Below are 22,381 nucleotides of genomic sequence, written 5' to 3'. Positions count from 1 at the left end.
TTTTATAAACGATAACTCGACGTGTGTGGTGCATCACTGAAAATTCTGCCACTCTAAATATTGGTGTGAATAACTGATATAATTTTGGGCGGGGGATGGTTAACCTGGACATGTCACCAGTCTTTCACATGGTGTGGGTCAATCAGAGACATGAGTAGAGTGTTTATTTACTCAACAACTGTACTGTAGGTATACACTCACCGGTCACTTTATTAGTTACACCTTGGCAGTAACAGGTTGGACCCACTTTTACCTTAAGACCTGATTTAATTCTTTGTGGTTCAAATTCAACAACGTGCTGGAAACATTCAAATTCAACTGCGGACAGGCTGCAGACATAGCCGCGCCACTCCAGGGCTGGTTTTTAGCATGGGGAGTCTAGCCAGGACCCTTACTGGATACCAGGTGGGAATCAAACTTGCGACCCCCACTCCAGAGGTGTGTAGTCTTACCAATACACTATGCAGCTGCAAAGACCGTCCCTCCGAGATTCCTCAGAGAGTTTGGTCCATATTGGCATGACAGCATCACACAGCTGGTGCAGATTTGTCGGCTGCACAACCATGACGCAAATCTCCCGTTCCACCACATCCCAAAGGTGCTCTGCTGGATTCAGATCTGATGACTGCGGAGGCTGTTTGAGTTCAGTGAACTCATTGGCTGGTTCAAGTAACCAGTGTGAGATGGTTTGTGAAGATGGGTCTCTCTTGTAAATGAGAGTTTCAATGGATTACTCGTATAAGATAACGGTTAAATCAAATTAAAAAGAGCAACACACTCAGGTAGGCTGCGACATTTTAAGAATATCAAGGAGCCCAAAGTGTGGCAAGAAAATATCCCTCACACCGTTACACCATCACCAGTTTAAATTGTTCATAAAAGTCAGGATGGCTCCATGCTTTCATTTTGTTTAAATCAAACACCCCACCATCTAAAAGTCACAACAGAAACTGAGACCCAAAAGACCCAGTAATTTTTTTTTCTAGGCTTCGATTGACTCATTTTGCTGAGCCTGTGTGAATTTCCTCTTCTTATCTAACAGCTGTGGTCTTCTTCAGAGATGCTCTTCTGCATACCTTATTTGATTTACTGTTACCTTCCTGTCACCTCGAAGCAATCTGGTTATTCTCCTCTGACCTCTGGCATCAGCAAGATGTTTACACCCAGAGAGCTGCTGCTCACCTGACATTTACTCTTTTCCAGGCTTACTTTCTGTGAACCCCAGAGATGTCTGTGTGGGGAAATCCCAGAAGATCAGCGTTTTTTTGAAATACTCAGACTAGCCTGTCATGCACCAACAATCATGCCAGGTTCAAAGTCACTTAAATCACATTTTTCCTCATTCTGGTGTTGATGTGAGCTTCAGCAGGTCATTATCACCATCCCTATATGGAAAACTGCAATTAGATGCTGCCGTGTGATTGGCTGATAACTACCTCCTTTAACGAGCAGTTATATAAGTGGAACTAGTTAGTGCTTGAGAGTATATTTTAGATACTTGACAGTACTGTTCTCAATTTGAGAGGAAAATATTTTCCTTTAATTTTCCTGCAACTTTTCACAGAAAAGTTTATAATTATGATTGATGACATTAAAGTGTGCACCCAAAACAGACCATTTGCTGTGAAGAGCAAGGAAGGAGCCTTGATCAGAGCTTTAAAATACAGATATGGTCTACAGATGGTGCAAAATGCAGCTGCTCACATTTTAACAAGAACTGGGAAATTTGAGCACATTGCCCCTGTACTGAGATCTCTTCATTGGCTACCTTGTCAGGTTCGAGCAGATTTTAAGGTCCTGCTGCTCACCTACAAGGCTTTAAATGGATTGGCATCTTCATACCTCTCCGACCTTTTACACCTTTATGTATCATCCCATGGTCTACGATCTCAGGGCACTGGCCTTCTAAAGGTTCCTAGAGCCAGAAAAAAGACAATTGGAGAGCGTGCTTTTTCTTTTCGTGCCCCATTCTTGTGGAACAACCTCCCTCAAGATATTAGGCAGGCATGCTCTGTGGAGGTTTTTAAAACTAAGTTGAAGACACATTTGTTCACCCTGTCCTACATGTCTTAATTCTATGCCTTCAGTTTTTAAATTCTTACTGTTTTTAACTTGTATTGTGTTTTTACAATACACTTTGTTTGAAAGCACTTTATAAATAAAGTTATTATTATCATTATTATTATTATTCAGGTGTGAGTCTTCTGTCTCTACTGACAGTGATTGTTGTCAGTAGATGATTGAGTGAAACCTGAGATGGTTCATTTAATTTAGTCTTGCAGTACGTTTGAGTTATGTTAACTCAAATTATAGTAGTTACACACTGAATGATGCAATTTTTGTTTAGAGCAATCTGTCAGCCTGTCTTTATTCTGTCATATAAAAATGAATCCCAGTTAAAGTAGATTCCTCAGACTCTCACTGCTCGCCTCACTGCACATCCATATTGTTAACCACAGTGATTGTAAATCAGCGTACATCCTGTAAAGTAAACATGATTTTAATAAGGGGGAGCAGGCAGTATCGTATATTTTTGGTTAAACTACCAAACAGCACAAGACTCTGTCAATTTCCTGTAACACTGTAGTATTTTTACTATAAAACCTTTGTTTCCTTTAAATGTAGGACGGTAGCTTTGCTGCCACCCTACGTAAAGCAGTTAAAATGCTTACTACTTCTACCAGTGGGAGGTATATGTTGTTCATTTTAAACTGCAAGAAAGGCAAATGAAAGGCCACATATTATCTTGCCAATTAATTGCATGATGGCTTTCAAGTGTAATTGGCTCATCCACTGTGGTGGAGTGCAGGTTAGACAGCAGCAGCCACTGAATGAAGAGCGATACCATATTTCAAGTCTCCTTTGTATTTGCTTGAAATTCAAATACTTCCTGTGGGTCATGTTACTGTAACTGCGCATATTTTAAATAGTAAAATATTTGCATGAACTTGGAGTTATTTCTACCAGAGAATTTGCATGTACACCCTCATTTTAGTTTTTTAAACAACTGTACTGTGTACACAAATACAGACATTTCTTTTGTTGTTGATTTAAAATATTTATTTTGGCTAAAAGATAAAAGATTTTATTTTTAAAAAAATGTATTTAAATTGGTACTATTTTGATTTACTGGACAAATTTGTGTAAATAACGTACATATTGGTAGATGCCACACAGTCACTCCCTAACGTGCTTACATTTCCTCTTACAATACAAAAAAAAATGTTGAAAAATTTATAATTTATAATAAAATCTTAACTGTGTGATAAAAGTTTTGTAGAGCTCTCTTTTTAAACCTACATCATATGTAGGCAAAATATAAGAACATAATATATTTAAGACCTCTTTGGCAACTCTGTCACACAATCTGAATTAAGATATTTGATCACTCTGCTTACATTACCGACGTCTCCGCTGAAGTACAACTCAGCAAATTTAGTTATACATTTATATGCAATTAGATGACTGTTTTGATATTAAATCTGACATCAAACTCAGCTCCATACTCAGAACCTGTAAAGCCTACAGGGAGAAAATATAACATAAAATATAAAGACAATCTATACAAGAACGGTCGGGCAGCTCCATTATAGAAAACATTGTCACTACTCTGCACAGTGTGATACTTATACCAGCACATTAAAGTACACCCAGTTACTTCAGTGTATTAATAAGATAACACACAGTAACTTTATATATTAAAGACAAATACCTGTGTCTTTGAAAATGACATTTATTGATTTGCAAAGAAGTAGATTTCTGTCTTCTTACAGAAACTCTTGAAAAATCTTGGCACGACATATGTAGATATTTTGGGGGGGTTCTGGTGGTATGACTGGAATATTAAATGTTCCACTCCTATAGTTGTTGTTTTTTAAAGAAATACAGGAGTCTACATTAGGAGGCTCAGAGGAGGAACATGTTTATTAGGTAGTAATTTAAAATTTACTGAAATGTCTGGAGTTTGATTTATCTGATTCTGGAGTAACTGAAAACATTAGTCCAGATTGTCATTTGACATACTGAACAAAAATATTGACTTAATAGTTGAGGAATGATATACTGTTTTTATACAGTCCCATTTTTCTGGCCCTCAAATGTGTCAGGAGAATGCAATCCAACTTTTTTGGCATGAGTGTGGGGCATTTTTGTCATTATTGCTCCTTTTAAGCAGATAAAAAGTCTGGAAACGACTCCAAGCATGGTATTGGCATTTGCTATGGGGCTATGAAGTCACAGTTTGCAGTTAGATGAGATCGTAATGCAAGTGTAAGTTGCCATATTTGCAATACAAAACAAATCCATCAGAGAAATGGTATAAAAATGTTAGTGAAGAAATAAAACTGGTAAATTCAGCAGCAAGCATTGGACGTCAGTGGATGATAGTGGAAGACGTTTGCAGGAACTTCTCCATGTTAAAGAAATAATCCTTCAGAACATCCAGTAAGGAGTCTTCAGAAAGTAGCCATGTAAATATCACAAACAGAGCACTTTAACTGAGCAGATATAGAGGGTTCCCCATTATTCTTTAAACAGATAAGATTAAAACAAACCAAAAGACGCAAGTATTAGAAACGTATAAAGGTTAGAACTGCTCTGTAAGACTCTACATAACCTCTGAAAAAACGATCGAGGCAGCGAAATTCATCTTCATGTGTTTGTTTCCATTGGTGCTGTTATACTTTCAGTCAAATGTAAAGCTGACTGGGTGGCAATTCATAATATAGAGATGCACAATAACTCAAAAGATCCTGAGAAACTGGCTCATTTTTGAATATTCAGCCTCTGGTTTTCCTTGTACTTGACTGTTTGGTTCCCAACACATGAAAATAAGGCACTTTTTACTTGTATATTTTTCTGGCAGCTGTTACCATGCAGATATTTATTTTAATCATAAAACATTAAAAAAGCACTCTGTGGTAAAGCTAAACTTTAAGTTAAGCTAACATATACTGAAGCTGAAGTAGTAGAAACTCCTAACTACCACTTGCAGAAGTTTTTTTCACCTGAATAAATAAAGTAGCTGCGCTGCATTCAGTAAATGGAATGCCACTAAGTAAGAAATATATATACTTCTATTTAATGCCAACCACTAATGCAACTGCCAGTCTTTCAGTCTTGTTTGGCAATCAACTGTTGTTTCAATAACAGCAACTACTTTTCGTGCCTGTATTTGTAAGCCTGTAATTATCCTGCCTACAGTATTAGTAAGTGAAATTATCTAAACAAATCATTTGTCAATTTGTTAATTTGTCATTTAATTTTGGCGTCAGCACCAATTGTTGAACTAAAACAGCCAACTGTTTCTTCACAGAAAAAAAAAAAGATTTCTGTTGGGTAAAGTTGATGTTGTCAAAACTCTGCTTCTGGATTTCAGGGAGGTATTTGCCACTGTCACAGGGATCTCACATCTAAGTAATCTCATTTCTTGTTTTCCTCATTTCTTTGGATAAGAGCCATTTATCCATCTCTCCATTCTTTTCTGCTTATCCTTATCAGGGATGGATAAGATGAATTAATCAGCTCTTCTCCATTTGTCTTTGGGTGCTCCACAAGGCTCTGCCCTGGGCCCACCTCTGTTTATATTATTTATCAATAACCTTCCATCTGCCTGTCCTTTTGCCAATATCTAATGTATATAATAATTATGTGTATAATATAACAAAAGTCATTAATAAACACAGTTTGGAGGTTAGAAATTGTAACTTGGTATGGTAGAAAAAGCTGTTTTCTATTTAAAGATTAGACATTTTTTGAGTTTATGAACAGAGAAACAATGGCACTTCACGGGAGCTGTAACAGGAGAAGAGTGCATTTTTCCACTCAAAAATTGTCTTTTAGTGAGTCTAAATTGTCTTTTAAAGCTGCACAATGGAATTAGTATTTGCTGGGAGCAACCATGCAACTGCACACATATTAACTGTCCTTTAAAGAAAGGGTTAATTAATATTTTTCTGTCAGCAATAAAACTCAGTGGCATATTATTTTGTCAGCACATTTGTGTTCAAGTCATCTGTTCTGTCTTATTGCCACTCTATCATCATATACCTTCATGCTTGTCTATTTTCAGTTTCCTTTTATTGTATTATGTGGATTTATGTATTTTATATACTGTGAATGCTTTTTATGTCTGTGCTTCTGCTTTGCACGTTTTCTTAGTTTACAACAGCAGAGAACAACTGGATCTTATTTTGTCCATATATCTTGTGTGTCTTGTATTCCGAGACTCTTGGATGTTTTATAGCTAGCCTCCTAGCTAACTACAGTGTATTTACAACATGTTTAAATTTGATTGTCCATCCATCAATCCATCTATTTTCTTAACCAGTTATTAGGGTATTGGGGATACTGAAACCTATCCCATTGTCATAGGTTAGATATACAGGGTTTAAACAAACAAAATAATAGATTGCAAACGTTCCGCCCTGCAAAAATAAAATACAATTTATACAATAAATAATATAAACGTTGTTGCAAAGTAAGTACATTTTCTCAAAAGCTGTACTATTTTGTAGGGCTATTTTTAATGTATTCTACTCGGTTACGGTGAAAATTCCAATTTTCCATAGAAAACAGGTGATCATCATAATGTAATAAACCACAGAAGATGATAAATTGATGAGCTAAAACAGTAAAATGCATCATGCATCAATAAAAATGTAAGCATAGAGTAATGTTAAAATCCATGAAGAAATTACTACCTTTGATCACCTTAGGTGTATTTTTTTCCTGGATTTTTGAGGCTTTTAAATACTTTTATTCACAGATATGATTTTCTTGATCTGAATAGCGCAACACCTAAACACTTTTCTGCATTGCTGATCCTTCTACATTTTGTCAGTGACTTACTTAAACATCATTTTTGGTCCCATGTCAACAATGTGACATTGCCACATTTCCTCAAGGATTTAACTACTTCCTCCATCACTGTACACCAGAGCATGTTTAAAGGTTATGGCAGGAAGCTATAGACAAGAAAAATAGTGCTGGCGATCAATATCTGATGAAATTGTTTTATGTGTTTAAATCTTTTGTCAGGACAAGTCTCTGTCACTTCTATGCTTCAGTTAACCCCAATCAGCTGGTGCCAGACTCTTATTGAACCATTTGTCTCTTGGATACTGCAGATAAATAACACACTATCTTTCTGTGTGCATGTGTGGGGGTAACTCTCTGATGCTGAATCAATGCGACACCTCAGGGATGGCACAGTGGAGGGGGGATGCTGGGTGAGGGAGGGAGGGTCGTATGCCAGGCTCGTTCTTCACACTTTTTTTTTTTTTTGTAAGGAAGGGTGTGTGCGAAATAATACCCGCTCATTAGGAGCGCGCTGGCTGCTGGTTAATTCATCCTGGACTGTCATGGGCTTGTGTACGACCCCCGGGTAACACATAAATCACACGCAGAACCAACCGGTCGACCGGCAAGCTTCATGCCCCTAACGCCGCTGATTTATCAACCAAATTACTGCAAGTCCTGCTCGGCCTCAACACTTTGCCGAGGAAATCACCGACTAACCCCTGAGCGAACCGATTTATTGAAAAGCTGTCCCCCTCCACTTTCATCTCCCCGCCCTGCCCCGCTTTCTGTGTCACTCCACTCATCTCTCACTGACTTAATTAAAATCTATCCCGTTGGCTCGCTGGCATTTATTACAACCACTGGGCTAATGAAACAAAGAATACGACAAAACCAAAGCTGCTCTGTGCCCATAAACGTTCATTACATCGCAACAAACACCCAGTCCTCCCTGCACCCACTGGCACCTGAAACAAGGTGGGCTTGTTGGGAGTGTGTGCGTCTCAGTCAGCATCCAGATGCTCCAATAAGGGGCGCGCAGAAACTATGGAGCGAAATTCAGCCCTTATATTTATTGACACTGGCTTTGAGTCTTCATTGTTTGATGTTGCTTATGTTCAATTCAGCATTTCACCTGTTTAGCTTACATTTTAAAAGTAAATGATTCTAAATTTGTAGGCGATTTTTTCTGACATCCACAAAGGCTTGCGCCACTTAAAGACAGTACAGCGCGCTTTATAAAGCTTAGAGACACAGTTAATGAAGTGTGCCATCTCAGCCACACTGTAGAGGCAGAAGGTAAGGCCTCCTGGTTAACTGTTTGAACACTTTAGAGAATTAAAACATTTAGGTCTGTTTAGGATTTGGAGGGGCATGAAAGGAAAACTTGATCACAAAGCAGCCTTCTGTTAAGAAATATAGAAAAGAAAGAAAGAAGTTCATAACCAGAGAAACACATATTTGGCCACTGAAGAGATTGACATGTTTTAAGCTGTTTTTATTTGGTTGTAAATTATAATTGGGTTATATCTAAATGATAAAACCAATGTTAAGTGTGTTTTCTCTTTATCCAAAGCCCACAGACAGCATAATGATTACTGAGTGATTTAAGCCCTGAACTCTGCTCCAGGGGCTGCTATTCACAAGTATTCAGTAGAACAATAAAAATAAACATAATGATTAACTTAACTAAGATCTCCTTTAATATAAAGGATAGATCATTTATTTGAGAAAGGATTGGTGATTATATTTTTAAAAATGAGTGATTCAAAAATAATAAGTGATGATGATTATGTTAATTTTTTTTGATTTTTGATTTTTCCCAAATCTGCCACAGGGGTTACGTCATGATTGAATACGAAAAGTTGATCCTAAACCTGGAAACAGAACTCAAGCCTAGAAATCTCTAACTTTGGTCTACTCTCCATCACATCTCAGTTTCTTTCTTTGTTAATAGTGCATATTCATACAGCAAACTTTCAGTTATCAAGTGCTTAACTTGAGGATGACATGTGGAAAACCGTAAACCACCACACTAGTCTGGAATAACCCAAACCTTTGACATGAAACAGACCTTGAGGCCTATGACTTTTTCTTTCACCATACATCTTCCACACTAAGACTAAACGCTCAGAACTTGCTTGTTTGCTGATATAAACCAGTTTTCTGTTAGATGGGATTCAAACCTATATTGGGCACCACACCAGGTTCTAGTTGGTCACAGATGTTGGCTGTAGGCCCATTTAGAGCGGATCAAAGATGCCCGAAAGCTAATGACAAAAGCTGCTAATATAGTCCGTGCTGGAGCATGGGGAGGTGATGGGGAGACAGAGAAGGGATATGTGGAGAGGGGAGGGGAGTGTAATAGGTTCTTGAAATTACGCACATAATTAATTGCGCAAATTTGTTTCTATTAAATAAAAATAACAAGAATTGAAGAACTCAATTAGTGTTAATTAATCCTGCTCGTAAATTGAACAAGAAAAAAAACGCGTGGATTGGAAGCCCCTCTCTTCTTCTCTCGCAATATTTCTGTGATTCTTTCTAACCTCAGGGTTTTTCTTCACTGGTGGAGGTTATGCAGCCATCGGACTCTCCTCTTTCCTCTCCTTTCCTGGGCGCGCGTGTGTGTGTTTTCTTGCCTCTTGAGAATTGGAAATGGGGGGATGGAGACGGGGAATGTGGAAGGTGCTAAATTAGCTGGCTGATCCGCGCTCATTGCCGCATACACATCCCCCTATTACTGCGCCCCAGCGCCGCTTAATATTCCGGGCATGGCGGGCGCGTCTAGATAGCAGATTTATCAAATGGGAAAATGAATGTATGATGATCAGTTAAATTGAAAATCAGCGCCAGGGTGACAGGCCGCGCTGACACCTCGGTAATTAGAAAGAAAAATGATGGCGTCCGAATGCATAATAGAGCAAAAACAATTTACGCTATCCCCCCACGCCGTAATGATCGCGCGTTCAAATTGAAAATTTCTCCCGGTTGAAATTGAATTCATAAAGTGTGATGCATGAGCGGCACGGACACAGCGGGAGGCCCTGCCCGGTCCAGGCTCGGCTTGATCGATTGGTCGTTTGTGTCGGTGCCACCAAAACATCTCTCTCTCTCCCTCTCTCTGGCTTTCTCTCTTTGGCTCTCTCCCCGTACAGATAGATAGATAGATAGATAGATAGATAGATAGATAGATAGATAGATAGATAGATAGATAGATAGATAGATAGATAGATAGATAGATAGGGCCTTTGCAAACTTTTCACAAAACGCGCTGCCAGAAAACAGTGGGAAATCACGCAAAAATAGACTAATATATGGGAACTGAATGGAGGTCCATGTCTTGAGCTGATTTCCGCTGTGCCTTGTTACATTGTTACGTCTGCAAATAAAGGTTAAGATCATCACTTCCAAAATGTATTAAGGCCAGGCACTTCGAGACGCTTTGGTTCGTTTATTTGTGGCTCTCAAAGCTGCTCGTGAGGAGGCACGTGTGTTGGCCTGGGTTATTATGGACGCCTGTTTTCTACCCATAGGTTTATAGGTTTAATCTATTTTTCAGTTTATTCCTTTAATTATTTGGGAGGGGGGGAGGGGTCCAATTTTATAGTCTACCAAAGACTCATTTGTGGTTCGTTATGTCTCGCAGCACACTTTCCACACACACACAAGGCCCTGCTGAAGGGAGATCAGACCTATATTTTCTAATTAATCGCTCTCTCGAAACTAACCGATTATAATAAAGCGGTTTCACCCGCCAAATAAAAAAAAGAAAAGAAAAGAAAGAGAGAGAGAGAGAGTATAAAAGTCGGAATTTCACACAGCGCACGCGGAATGAACAATTTAATGTGATTGTTTCGGTCGAAGGGGACGTTTCCCGAGGCCTTATGGGAAAATAATGTCCTTATGAATTAAATAATAGGGTTATTACTTTCATTGATTTTAGCTGTCTGGGAATTTAGTGTTCGGCTTCGGTCTTAACCCATCCTCCTCCTCCTCCTCCTCCTGCTGTTTCTTCCACTCTCGCTCCCCTCCTCGTCCTCTTGTCTAATTATTTCCTGTAAAGCCCCCCCCCTCCCCACCACCACCACCAGCTTCCTGCCGCGCAAATAGCAGAGTCACCGAGCGAAAATTATGTAAATATTATTAAAGGGACTCAGGCACGGAAATTCATTTTAGGTCGGCGCAGCAAAGTAAAGCTCCGTCCCTCGGATCCCCCTCAATTTATTTGCAAATAAAGGCGAGGTGACCGGGAGGGATCAGGGATATTTAGCCGGGCTGTCAACACGGCTCCTCTGCGCACTGCGCTCTGGAATTGATGGTTTTAATAATTGGGATTTCAGTTTCCAGGGAATTGGTGGCGTTTACACTTCATAAGCTAAACACACTCTTTTCTAAACGGGGCGCACGCCCAGTAAGCGCGAGCGGGCACACACCTGACACATTTTTACGGAGGGGTGGCGTTGGTGGGGTCTTCTAAATATCTTTAATACGCCCATTCTTCACTTTCCTTCACTTTTTCTTTCTGCTCAGACAACAATTGGTCAAAAAAAAAAAATTATTAATGCAAGCCCCGCACATCACTCGCCTCCCCTCTCTCTCTTCTCTCTCCCCTCTCCTATATCTTTATCTGTCTCCCCTCCAGGGACTCGCGGTCCTATTAGAACAAATGACGAGGGGCCCGGGCGCTTTTGTAAAAAGGAGCAGGCAGGCGGGCGCGCGCCTGTCCTATTATGTGCGACACATGATCAATAGGGCGATAACGCTGCAACATCAATATAAGCGACAGAACAATGAGGGATATCATCGAACATCTATCTTAATATAGCCGACTACAAGGGCCGTCTGACAACCGCGGCAGCTCATGAAAATTCCGCCCCACGAATCTACCACCATCTCCTCCTCCTCCTCCTCGCGCTCAATAGACTATGCGCTCTCACGCACACACGGGCACACGCACGCACACATTTGCGGTGCAGCTGGCGCGGCTATTATTTTCCCATTTCAATTTGACACCCCTGCCTTTCATGCTAATTCTATTATTGTAGGAAGTTTATGTGATTCCGTATCACTAGAAATCGGTAATGTCTAATAACCCTTTGGGCTGAAAGGAGGGGGCGGCGGCGGCGGTGGTGGCGGTGGGGGAAACTGCCTCGAGACCCGCGGCAGCCAGTGGGAAAATAATTACTTTCATATCAAAACTCAGCAGGAGGCGCAGGGTCCTATAGCCCGCGGCCACTAACCTCATTCCAGCTCGGCCTTTCAAATGAATAAATTTGTTAAAGCAATAAATACAAACAGCCAGACGGACTTGAGCCCCAGCTCCGGCTCACTACGCAGAGGGGGAAAAAAAGGGGGGATTTATCTGCTGTAACACGACAAAACTCCAGCCGCCATGATCCGAGGTTCTGCCACACAGCAGCACTCCCCTACACCCGAATCTCACCTCCTTCCCCTCCCCTGCTCCTCCCTTTTCAATATGGCCCTGGAAAGACAGTGATTCAATTTAAACAATAACTTTATTTATCAAAATGTTTACATATAAATATCATTTTCTCGTTTTTTTGTTGTTTTTTTTACAATATCTGAGGATTTTTGTTGTGTGTAAGATGTTTATTGTAGCCTAGTTTTTGTTACAAGTTGTTCACCAAAAAAAAGGAAGAAAACAAAAGAATAAAAGGAGGGCAAAAAGAATGAACCTGCTTCTAAAGGTGTTTGAGGCCTAAAGCCCAAATATAAGGACAGCCACAGCTTTGAGGGGGGCCATCTGGATTGATCACACCTTCTGATTCAAAAATAGATGAGGATTAAGTCTCCTGATTCCTGATATGTTTTAGAGCGTCTCAGCAGAGCTTTGGGAATGTTTGAATAGTCTGAGCGGTGTTCCTGGTCCTTTGTTTATGTTTGCTCCTTGAAAGTGTTAGTCCATATCGACATCCTCTCCATCTGTTCCGGGTGTTTCTTGACAGTCTGTGTTTGCCTTGAGACACTCAGAGAGGTCTGGAGACGCTTGCTCCTCTCTTGCACCCTTCTCTTTTACACACAGCTCAGCAGATTGGCAGCCATTGGTCGCCGCCTCCAATTGAACTCTGGGACTCCTCTCCTCGCCGCTGTCGCTGGACTGCGTGGAGCTCAGTCTGACCCGAGCTGTCTGAGTTGCACTGTTTGGTGGAGGAGAAACAGGGAATCTTCCATCCCCGCAGTCACCACCACAGTCCTCCACGCTGGCTCCATCCGCTCTGCTGCTAACATGATTGTGGTGATGCTGCGTGTCGTGCTGTATATGATCCGAGTTCAGCGGCTTGGTGACGCTGCCAAAGCTGCAGAGGTCAGAGGGAGCAGGGCTCCCTTCACTTGGCACACACCTCTGTCCCAGGCTGAGCCTGCTAATGCTGTCCTGACATGGTGTGGCCTTCAGGGCCGCTTGGGGCACTAGAAAACCCAAAGGCTGATGGGTAACTGGGTAAAGCAAGAAGTGACCTTTTCCCACCAGTGTCCTCTGATTAGGCAGCGAGGGGAAGTCCAGCTGAGCTTTCCGTCGAGGCATGGTGTCAGAGAGGAGGCTCTCCACGCTGAAAGGGTTTCGTTTCTGCAGGGCGGAGGACCTCGGGCCTCCAGGGCTGGAGCTGTGCGTGCTGCCTGGCGAAACCTGCTCCGAGTCTGCTGTGGTTCTTTGGTTTTGGTGGTTTTGTAGTTGGCTGAAATCGTGCCGCGTTTGGTCACAGCTGGATTCAGTTTGGTGTCCTCCCGTACCCTTCGATGCTGGCAGTTCTATGTGAAGAGTAAGGTTAGAAGACTGCTGCTCGCTGTCAGTGAACTGGGAGACCCCGCTGTCGCTCTCCGAACCTCCGGGTGTGTGGAAGCTGTCACCTGCGAGGAGTTTATTCTGGGACTTGAGCAGCTTCCTCTCCTGTTTCCTCTTCTTCTTCTCCTCCCGCTCGCGCTCCCTTCGTGCAATCTCCTCCGGGTCCATGGGCTCGCCGCTGCAGGTGGTCGGGTGGGAGTTGTGAGCAGGTCGGCCCGGCCCTTTCTTTGTGTTCTCCTTTTTTCTCCATTTAGCGCGTCGGTTTTGGAACCAAACCTATGCACATGTACACACAAATATACACATGAAAATACATGCACAGGTGGAACACTGGCACACAAGGTGAATTTTGCAGGAGAGTGGTCTTTTTTTCACAACAACATATAACAAAAAGGACTTTTAAGCAAATGTCATTTTATACATCATATTGCTTTGGTGAATTTTGACTGAATTAAACTGAATTTTGTTTTAATAGTTTATCAAATATTAAAGTTGTTTTTTTTTAGGTGAATCTCCCAAAGATGCTGAGAGGATTTGCTCCTTTTCCTTTATAATTTTTTTGACCTGCTGTTGTCCCAGAAAAACTCATCCAAGACTCAATTTGCATTTTTATCAATTTGCTAACATATTACAGCCTATCAGAAAATAAATACAATCCATGTATCTGTTAAATAACTGTGTAAATAATTGGTTTGTTCGTAGTGGAATTACAGAATATCTTAAATTAACATGGATACCTCCAATCAAAAATATCTTCTGAATTCAGAAAGATTCCCTTTGTAACAAGCATAAAAAAAAAGAAAAAAAAAGAATAAACTCTGTATTAATTTTTAAGGATTCATATTTTTCTTCTTTTTTTATTATCCCAACCATAAAAACCAATATATGACTTCACTGAGTGGGGCTGCATTAGACAAAAGGTTTTTTAAATAGAGTGTCTGACAGCCTTATGGCAACAGCAGACCTCTCGTCTGCCAGGATAAACTGATAAAGCAGTGTCTGACCAAAAGGTAAGCACAAAACCAAAAACTGCCTGTAAATCCACCCAAATCCCACAAAGCCTCGAAACAAGTGAAATCACTGCTTTCGTTCTCCTTGTTTCTTTGTTTACTGCAGCTTTACACGTGTGCGCAGCACATTAGGTTAATAGGTCACAGCGGTGGAACCTGCAGATGCGCAGATGTGCAGGTGTTAATTATGAACGAGCGTGTGCGATGAGCACCTCCGTCGATTACATTTGACTGCACACTGGCTTAAATCGGCCATATCCCGTCCGCTTCTGTGGGTCGGAAGGACTGTGGCACTTGCACGGCAATCCCTGGCTCTCCTCCCTCCGCAGCGAGCCAAGAAAGAGAGCCTCCCCCGCCCAGGAGCGCTCCACACCCGGCCTCTGGGCGCGCTCGTGCCCGCGTGTTCGGCACTGATAAGGTCTGGAGTGGTAAAAAGATCCGCGAATATTGCATAATAAGGAGGCGAGACCAGCATCGCACGCGACAAAGGCGCTTCTTATGAATTGTTAATGTTGGTTATATCTTTCCCCCGCAAACCTGCTGATAAAGGAGCGTTAAGAAGCTTGAGGGAACAATAATCTGCGGTTTAGGAGCGAAATCCCCAAAACAACATCAACGGAGAGCTGTGCTTCGTTCCCGCTTTCACTCATCCAGCCATGTGAAAGCTATACATGGCAAATATACATGAACAGCCTCTACGGTAAATTATACAGAATATTATTTTAAAACGGCCACACAGCGAATTAATTACAAGCAACAAACTAGATCACTATTATTTTTGTTGCTGTTATTATTATTAAGTCAAATTAAACCACCAATTTAACAAGTGATGCTCCAGATCCTCAAAAAATAAATATTTACCTTAAAGTATTTTTATATTACAGGAATGTTGTTAATAAGGTTTTATTACTAGTATTATTATTATCATTATTATTATTATTATTATTATCAGATATACTGTAAAATTAATCGTTTTATTAATAGCTCACCAGTATTCATTATTGTTGCACTTAATAGTACTACTACTAATAATAATAGCCTAAAAGTTTTAATAAAAATGCAATAACTCAGCTTTTAAATATATATAGTAAAAATAAAATCTAACTGTAAATTGTTTACAAACTGTAATTATTAATTATTTATTATTATTATTATTATCATTATTATTAGTAGTAGTAGTAGTATTATTATAGCTTGGGTGTTAAAACAAAAAATGAAAGGTGAAGGAAGAATTCTATTAACTATATCCCCCCTTGGTTTGCTCAGTAAATAGCCATGTTTTTTATTAACCCATAAATCAATAGGTTGCCTACATGCATAATTCAAAGGAGACTCTTTATTGACGCTTTGATAACTGGCAAACAGCTACCTGAATATTGGCCAGGCTAAGTCTCCACGGACCATGACAAAACTATATTGTTGTAGAGAAAATTCAGAGAAGCAGCAAAATAACTCTGGGGTCTGGTGTCGGGCTACGTCCATCTCAAGGGGAAAAAAAGAAATAAAAATGCTCCTCAGTGTCCCCACATCTTGTGTCTAGTTTGCTGTGTGTCTTTACCTGAACCCGTGACTCCACGAGGTCAAGCCTGAGCGCGAGCGCCTCCCGCATGAACACATCCGGATAGTGACTCTCGTTGAAAGCCTTCTCGAGCTCCTCCAGCTGCCACCCGGTGAAATTCGTCCTCGTGCGCCTCCGTTTACAACCGGGACTGTCCTTATCCGGGTCCCCAGAATCTGAAGACGTGTGTGTATGTGTGTGTTTGCGTGTGTAGAAGTGTGTGTATGTGAGCGCACGTGTGAGTGAGGGAGAGAGAGAGAGAGACGTTCATGCTACGAGGTTCACGGCAAAGTTAGCTTGTACATTTAAACCAGTTTGTTGTAAAACTGACAACTATCACTTTTCTTTTTGCTGTTCGACATAAACCACGTCCCGATAAATAAACAAATAATTAATGCATGATTTTATTTGATATAAGAGACAATTTTCTGTTCATTAGGCCTTTAACGTTTAATTTTGGCCAAATGAATTAGCACCCTGCAATGACAAGTTTTTATCTTAGCCTCTTCTTCGCCCTGTACCGCAAAATTACTAAAACTCTGTTTCTTCTTCTTCTTCTTTTAAAAAAAAAAAAAATCAGGTTAAAAACTTTTAAAGACTATGTTTGTTCTGTAGGCTGACTTCCCTGTAAAACCTGGCCCCCAGAATCATACAAAGTGGTTTATTTCCACTAAAAATGCTTCAATGTAGCGAGAAAAGCCGAGGAAACTTTGATTTACCCCACTTCCTAGTACAGTACATTGTTTTCATGCACCTCTGTGTGCCTCATAAGGCGGTAAAATAATAATTAAAAAAACAAAACAAAACAATAGCCCAGCCTACCTGAGAGTTTGAACTGCTGACTGTCGGAGGAGAGCAGCGAGTTAGAGCTGACCACCGAGGCCGAGCAGGAGCCGTTAAGTAATCCGTCTATAGAGAAGGGCACGGCGGCCGCGGACTGCAGTTGGTGTCCGCTCGCCAGCTCGTAGACGTGCTGGTGATGGTGGTGGTGGTGATGGGGGCCGAGCGCGTACGGGAAACCCACCAGCCCGCCCAAGGAGCCTCCGAACTGGGCGTGAGGATGCTCGAGTACACGGCTGTCCATGCTCGCCCGGGCTGCGGCGGGGCCGAAGTGAAGATGCAGAGGGAGGCAGTGTGGCTGAACATGCAGTCAAAACAAAAAGTCGGGGAGAGGAGGAAGAAGCGGCGAAGAGGAACCGGAGGAGGAGATACGAAGGCGGAGGTGGGGAGGGGGGAGAGAAGGGATCCCAGGCAGACAGCCGTCTCCCACGGCCACGGTGCGGTCTGTAGTGAAACGGCGGAGACCAGGCTAGGGGAGGTATTTCACGTTTACGGTCCAGCCGATATGTCAACCCTGCTCCCTCTCTCCGCGAGCCAGCTCATTAGGACTCCTCCATCTGCTCGCGGGACCAATAAGAAACGTTAATCGCCACGTGACGTCAGAGACGCGGTTAATGGAGTAGGCTAAAGGAAGCAAAGCAAAAAGGGGGGAGAAAGAGAGAGACAGAGAGAGAGAGCGAGCTTTCCCCCCCTTTCAGATCGATCGCTAATTACACCTGGCACGGTCCTTTAATTCAGCCCTGTCAAAACAATGAGGACGAGGCTAAGCTGCCGTGTGGAAATAGCTAAGTGATTGAAAGGCCAACTCCATTAAATCCCCAGGAATAAACCCTGCGTTTTTTTCTAGAAGAAAACATTTGTTTAAATTTTAACTTTTAACGAAATAACCATGCTCCCTCTTTCCCTTCACTCTCACTTCAATTGCGCGATCGTGCATGCGTGCGCGCTCCCGTGTGGTGTGTAAAGGTTTTTTACGGGGCATTCGGGTGCAGATTGATCCAATAACAGCGCCTTTATTATCAGCCTCCCCGCCTTTTCCTGAGCTGTCACATTGCATTTTAAAGTACAAGCCTCTCTCCATCTCTGTAACCCCCCCCCCCCCCACAGACACACACACACACACACACACACACACACACACATCACCGAGCCCTCCATGACCGAGGTGTTGGTCGACTATTCATTATTTCGATTTTTTACCTCACAGCTTACACTCGTGTTTAGCTGTAAAGTGGATTGTAGCCTACACGATGTGATGTTTCCAAGAATCCAATACAGTAAGTAGTCTCCATCCAGCCTTAACTGAGCGTGCTACTGCAGGATAAAATGTTTTTCTGAGTTAGGCCATGAAGCTTTATTAGCTTTTCTGGAGCTTTTTCTTTCTTTCTTTCTTTTTTAAATGATATCACATGATATTCACCTGATGATAGGTGTTTGTCCAGCTGTGAGACTTAGTCTACAGATGTTCACAAAGGTAATCAATAATCCATGTTGTCTTCAAAGCTAAATTTTAAAGTTTGCTTGTCATTCTTGAAATGGTGACTAGTGAAATTTGACCTCACCATCTAGTTGTTCTGGAGCTTCCTACGATATCATATGGAATTAAGTAAACTTCAACTCTTGGATAATGTGAGATGATCAAAACCCATAAAATTTAAAAGTAATACTTACACCAATATAAAAAAGTAGACCTCTGTGATGTAAGTTAAAGTTACACTGTAGTTTTTTTTAAAGTTAAACTTTATTACACTGTATGAAAGAGTATCTACTGAAGATCTGTCCTGTCTTCCTCCTGTCATCATCAAACATTGATGGCAAATAGCTGCCCTTCCCTGAGCTTGGTTCTGTTGGAAGTTTCTTCCTGTTAAAAGGGAGTTTTCCTTCCCACTGTCGCCAGATGCTTGCTCATAGGGGGTTGCTGGGGTTTTCTCTGTATTACTGTAGGGTCTATACTTTTCAATATAAAGCGCCTTGAGGTAACTGTTATAATTTGGTGCCATATAAATAAAATGTAATTTAATAAACTGTTTTAATACTTGTCAAATATGGAAAAATTCTACATTTTTAAATTCTGCCCAGTAAGTATAACTGGAACAGTCACAGAGCTGTAAATAGTCAGTGTTTGCTTTCCATCAAGTAAAGCAAAAAGAGGACTGTTTAGCTCCATTTACATTTGCTGTAATTTTTCAACGACTCACAAATATGTTGATTTATTCCACATTTCCATGCTGATTTGAACAGCACCTGTAAAAACAGATCCCCTCTGTACTTACCACAAAAGTTCTCAACATAAAACAACCTGAAGTTGTATTTAACTCTAGGTCAGTTACACCACAACTTAAGATTTCATTTATTATTTTACACTCTGGCTTATTTTAAGTCCTGAGCTGTGTGTACTTTAAAACTTCATGCCTTATATATTCCTAATTTGAGAACAGGCTTACTAATTATATCAACAATGTTCATGTGGATAGATGTCATGTGTCTATGTTTAAAGGAAATGAACTTCATTGTAGACACAAAAAAGATCTTTTTTTTTTTTTTTTAAACGAATAATTTTTAAAAACATTTACTTAGAAATCTGATAATCTGGTAGGAAATAGAAAAGACTGCTGCTCTTCCATTTAGTGTGTGCACTCATCTTAAGAAAAATGCTGCTGAAAAGAAAAGTATTGTTTTTTAGTTTTGACAGATACAGCAAACAATTTTAATATCAAAGCATGAAATTTCTCTTTATTTGTTTAAAGGGTTACTGACTTGAACAGTCCTAATTTTCAGTCCTTGTTGAATCAGCCCATCATATTGCTTGACACACACTAACCCAAAACCCATCTTATTTATTTATTTATTATTTGCATAACTTCCCCGCCCCACGGGATTCCCAAAATGGAAAGTGGAAAAAAAATAAAACGATTGATAACCCTCCTTTGAAACTGCTAAGGCAGCCAGTTTCAAAATACTTGGCAGGTGACTGGCTGAATCCATCTGTCTACTATCATCCATCTCAGGCTAATGATCACAACCAAATGATCTAATCAGTAAAAGTTTCTAATACACACACCCGGCCCCCAACACCCTAAAAGAAATGGAACCAAGCAAAAAAGGCAGCATTAAACTAAAGTGTTGTTAGGGACATGAATTGTTGGCCAAAGAGACATTGTTTCAGATGTTCAGATGCTCAAAAGTAACTGGACAAACTAAGATAATTTTAAATGTAAGGATTATTTTTAATATTTGCATGACAATCCTTTTCAGTCAGTGACTGCCTGAAGTTTGGAGCCAACAACCATCACCAAATGCTGTGAGGTGCTCGGCCTTTACTGCAGCCACCTTCAGTTTCTGCTCACTTGTGGGTCTGTCTGCCTTCAATTTTGTATTAAAAAAATTAAAAGCATGATATACTGGGTTGTGGCTAACTTGGCCCTTGAGAGACTGTTCAGTTATTTTTCCAGTATGCTGTTGGTCATTATCCATTTTTACTGTAAAGCACTGTCCAATCAGTTTTGCTGCTTTTAGCAGAATCTGAGCAGACGTATGGCCCTGTACAAGTCACAGTTCATCCTGCTACTTCTGTCAGCAGTCACATCATCAATAAACACTAGTGACCTGCTTATACTGGCAGCCATACATGACCATACCATAACATTGCCTCCACCATGTGTGACAGATAATGTGTCCCATCTGGCCTTCGTGTTCTTGAGTAAAAAGGGCAGTTTGTACCTTGTTGTAAACTCTCTGTATTTTCATTTATTAAGGCGTCCCTTTACTGTAAACCTTGACAATGATACGCTCACCCCCTCCTTGACTTGGTTAGATTGCGTTTGTTTTTTGTTGTTTTTGCTAACCATGGAAATAATTCTGTGATCATGCACTCAGTTGCTTTTTGTGATCTTTTGTTGCTGAGCTGGCCAGTGCATTAATTCTTTTTAACAATGGACCAGATTGTTGATTTGACCAACCCTAAAGTTTTTGCTGTCCCTCTGGTAGGTTTATAAAATTCTAGTGAAAAGATTCAAAATGTAAATGCAACGCGTATTAGTCAACTGTCCAATTGAGCAAATTTTGAGTCCCTGGAAATGCGAAACCGTGTACAAAAATGGCTGTAATACCTAAACAAATTAAAATCTCCTGTGGTAAAGAGGTAAAGCTAACCGAAACATATCTTTATCGAGTAAATGATAGAGCTAACTGTAAATGCCAGAAATGAGAATGTGCTGTTATTTAACACAATTCTAATGATATGTGTTTCATCAGTGGCATATTGGAAAATTGGTAAGGCCAATTTAAATATTCGTACATTATTAAGCTAGATTTTGCAGCTGTTTTCTTCTTTTTTGTATTTTCATTGTACCTTCTCTTTTTTCATTTTGGAAATTGGCGTCTCTTTGCTTTTTGGTCAAAACCACAACAAGAACAAGCGCATAACTTGAAGTGTGGCACAATGAATTCTGAGGTCATTTTGCAAGAATCCAGCATCATTGTGATGCAAGTGATTAAAAATGCTTTGCTGAACAGCAGGAAGTATGCACACGTTTTGAGAACAGACACTTGGCAGAGTTCAGGAGCATGTTTGTGGTTTCATGCTAACATGTTCAAATGTTTAGCATAGAAAACATTGCTCCATGCTGGATCATCTTCATTTGGCGTATTAGTAGTACAAAGTAAACCTTAGGATATGGGGAATGGCATTAATTTAGCTGAAATTTGATTAAAAACATTATATGTATGTAGCAAAATAATACAAATATGACTGATGGAGAGAACAGTAAGTAAGATGTTCAAAGACGTGAAAATTGACCTGTGGGATGAGATGAATTTCATGGTAATCCACCCATTAATTTTCAAGATGTTTCAAATCATCACAGCTCTAAGCGGGGAAAAAATGTGATATATATGTATATGTATATATATATATATATATATATATATATATCACATTTCAGATATTGATATATTTTAATATCTTAGTACCCAACCTGCTCAGCTTTCCAAACTGAAATAAATCTCCAACACCCTTAAATTGACAAAGTGAGGCTCAATCGTTTTTCCACCCAACTTGCATTTTTTGTTCCATTTATTTACTGGAAGCAAGATATGGCCTTTTCCAGTGACCAGCAACACCATTTTAATAGCAACCAAACAGACTGAAGCAGTCTCTGGTGTCTCAGGTTAAGAAAAAAAGAGGCACGATGACTGCAATTAAAATTTCAAGTTATCCCATCAAGTTAAGGGTCTAGCCAAATGCGAGGGGAAATGGTGCTCAAATTGATGTGTGCGTTGGAAAATGGGAAATGAAAGGTGTTGAAATTTACAATCATAGCACAGGCCAGGAGCAACTGGGTGTCCAGGTGGACATCTTCGAGGAAGTGA

The 22,381-nt window shown here is 40.5% G+C and overlaps 1 protein-coding gene across 1 annotated transcript; it reads right to left on the bottom strand.

Moving 5' to 3' along the window:
• Positions 1–12,298: 12,298 nt before the first annotated feature.
• On the bottom strand, positions 12,299–17,570 carry LOC100695253 (homeobox protein unc-4 homolog). Its single transcript, XM_003456928.5, has 3 exons — positions 16,994–17,570; positions 16,172–16,347; positions 12,299–13,879 (listed from the first exon to the last, which is right to left on the bottom strand). The coding sequence occupies exons 1-3, from the start codon at positions 17,253–17,255 to the stop codon at positions 12,719–12,721; spliced, it is 1,599 nt and encodes a 532-aa protein (XP_003456976.1). The 5' UTR covers positions 17,256–17,570; the 3' UTR covers positions 12,299–12,718.
• Positions 17,571–22,381: the final 4,811 nt, after the last annotated feature.

The sequence above is a fragment of the Oreochromis niloticus genome, linkage group LG6, assembly GCF_001858045.2.
Source record: "Oreochromis niloticus isolate F11D_XX linkage group LG6, O_niloticus_UMD_NMBU, whole genome shotgun sequence".
Lineage (NCBI taxonomy): Eukaryota > Metazoa > Chordata > Actinopteri > Cichliformes > Cichlidae > Oreochromis > Oreochromis niloticus.
The sequence above is the reverse complement of the archived record's forward strand: the minus strand, read 5'-3'. Positions and strand labels throughout refer to the sequence as shown.

What these genes read in the sequence shown, in the direction of transcription:
- LOC100695253 (XM_003456928.5), bottom strand. Translation starts at nt 17,255, where the DNA reads ATGGACAGCCGTGTACTCGAGCATCCTCACGCCCAGTTCGGAGGCTCC. An exon ending in TCAGCAGTTCAAACTCTCAG is followed by an intron (nt 16,348 to 16,993) that starts GTAGGCTGGGCT and finishes ACACGTCTTCAG; the next exon opens with ATTCTGGGGACCCGGATAAG. An exon ending in TCGTGGAGTCACGGGTTCAG is followed by an intron (nt 13,880 to 16,171) that starts GTAAAGACACAC and finishes ACATGTGCATAG; the next exon opens with GTTTGGTTCCAAAACCGACG.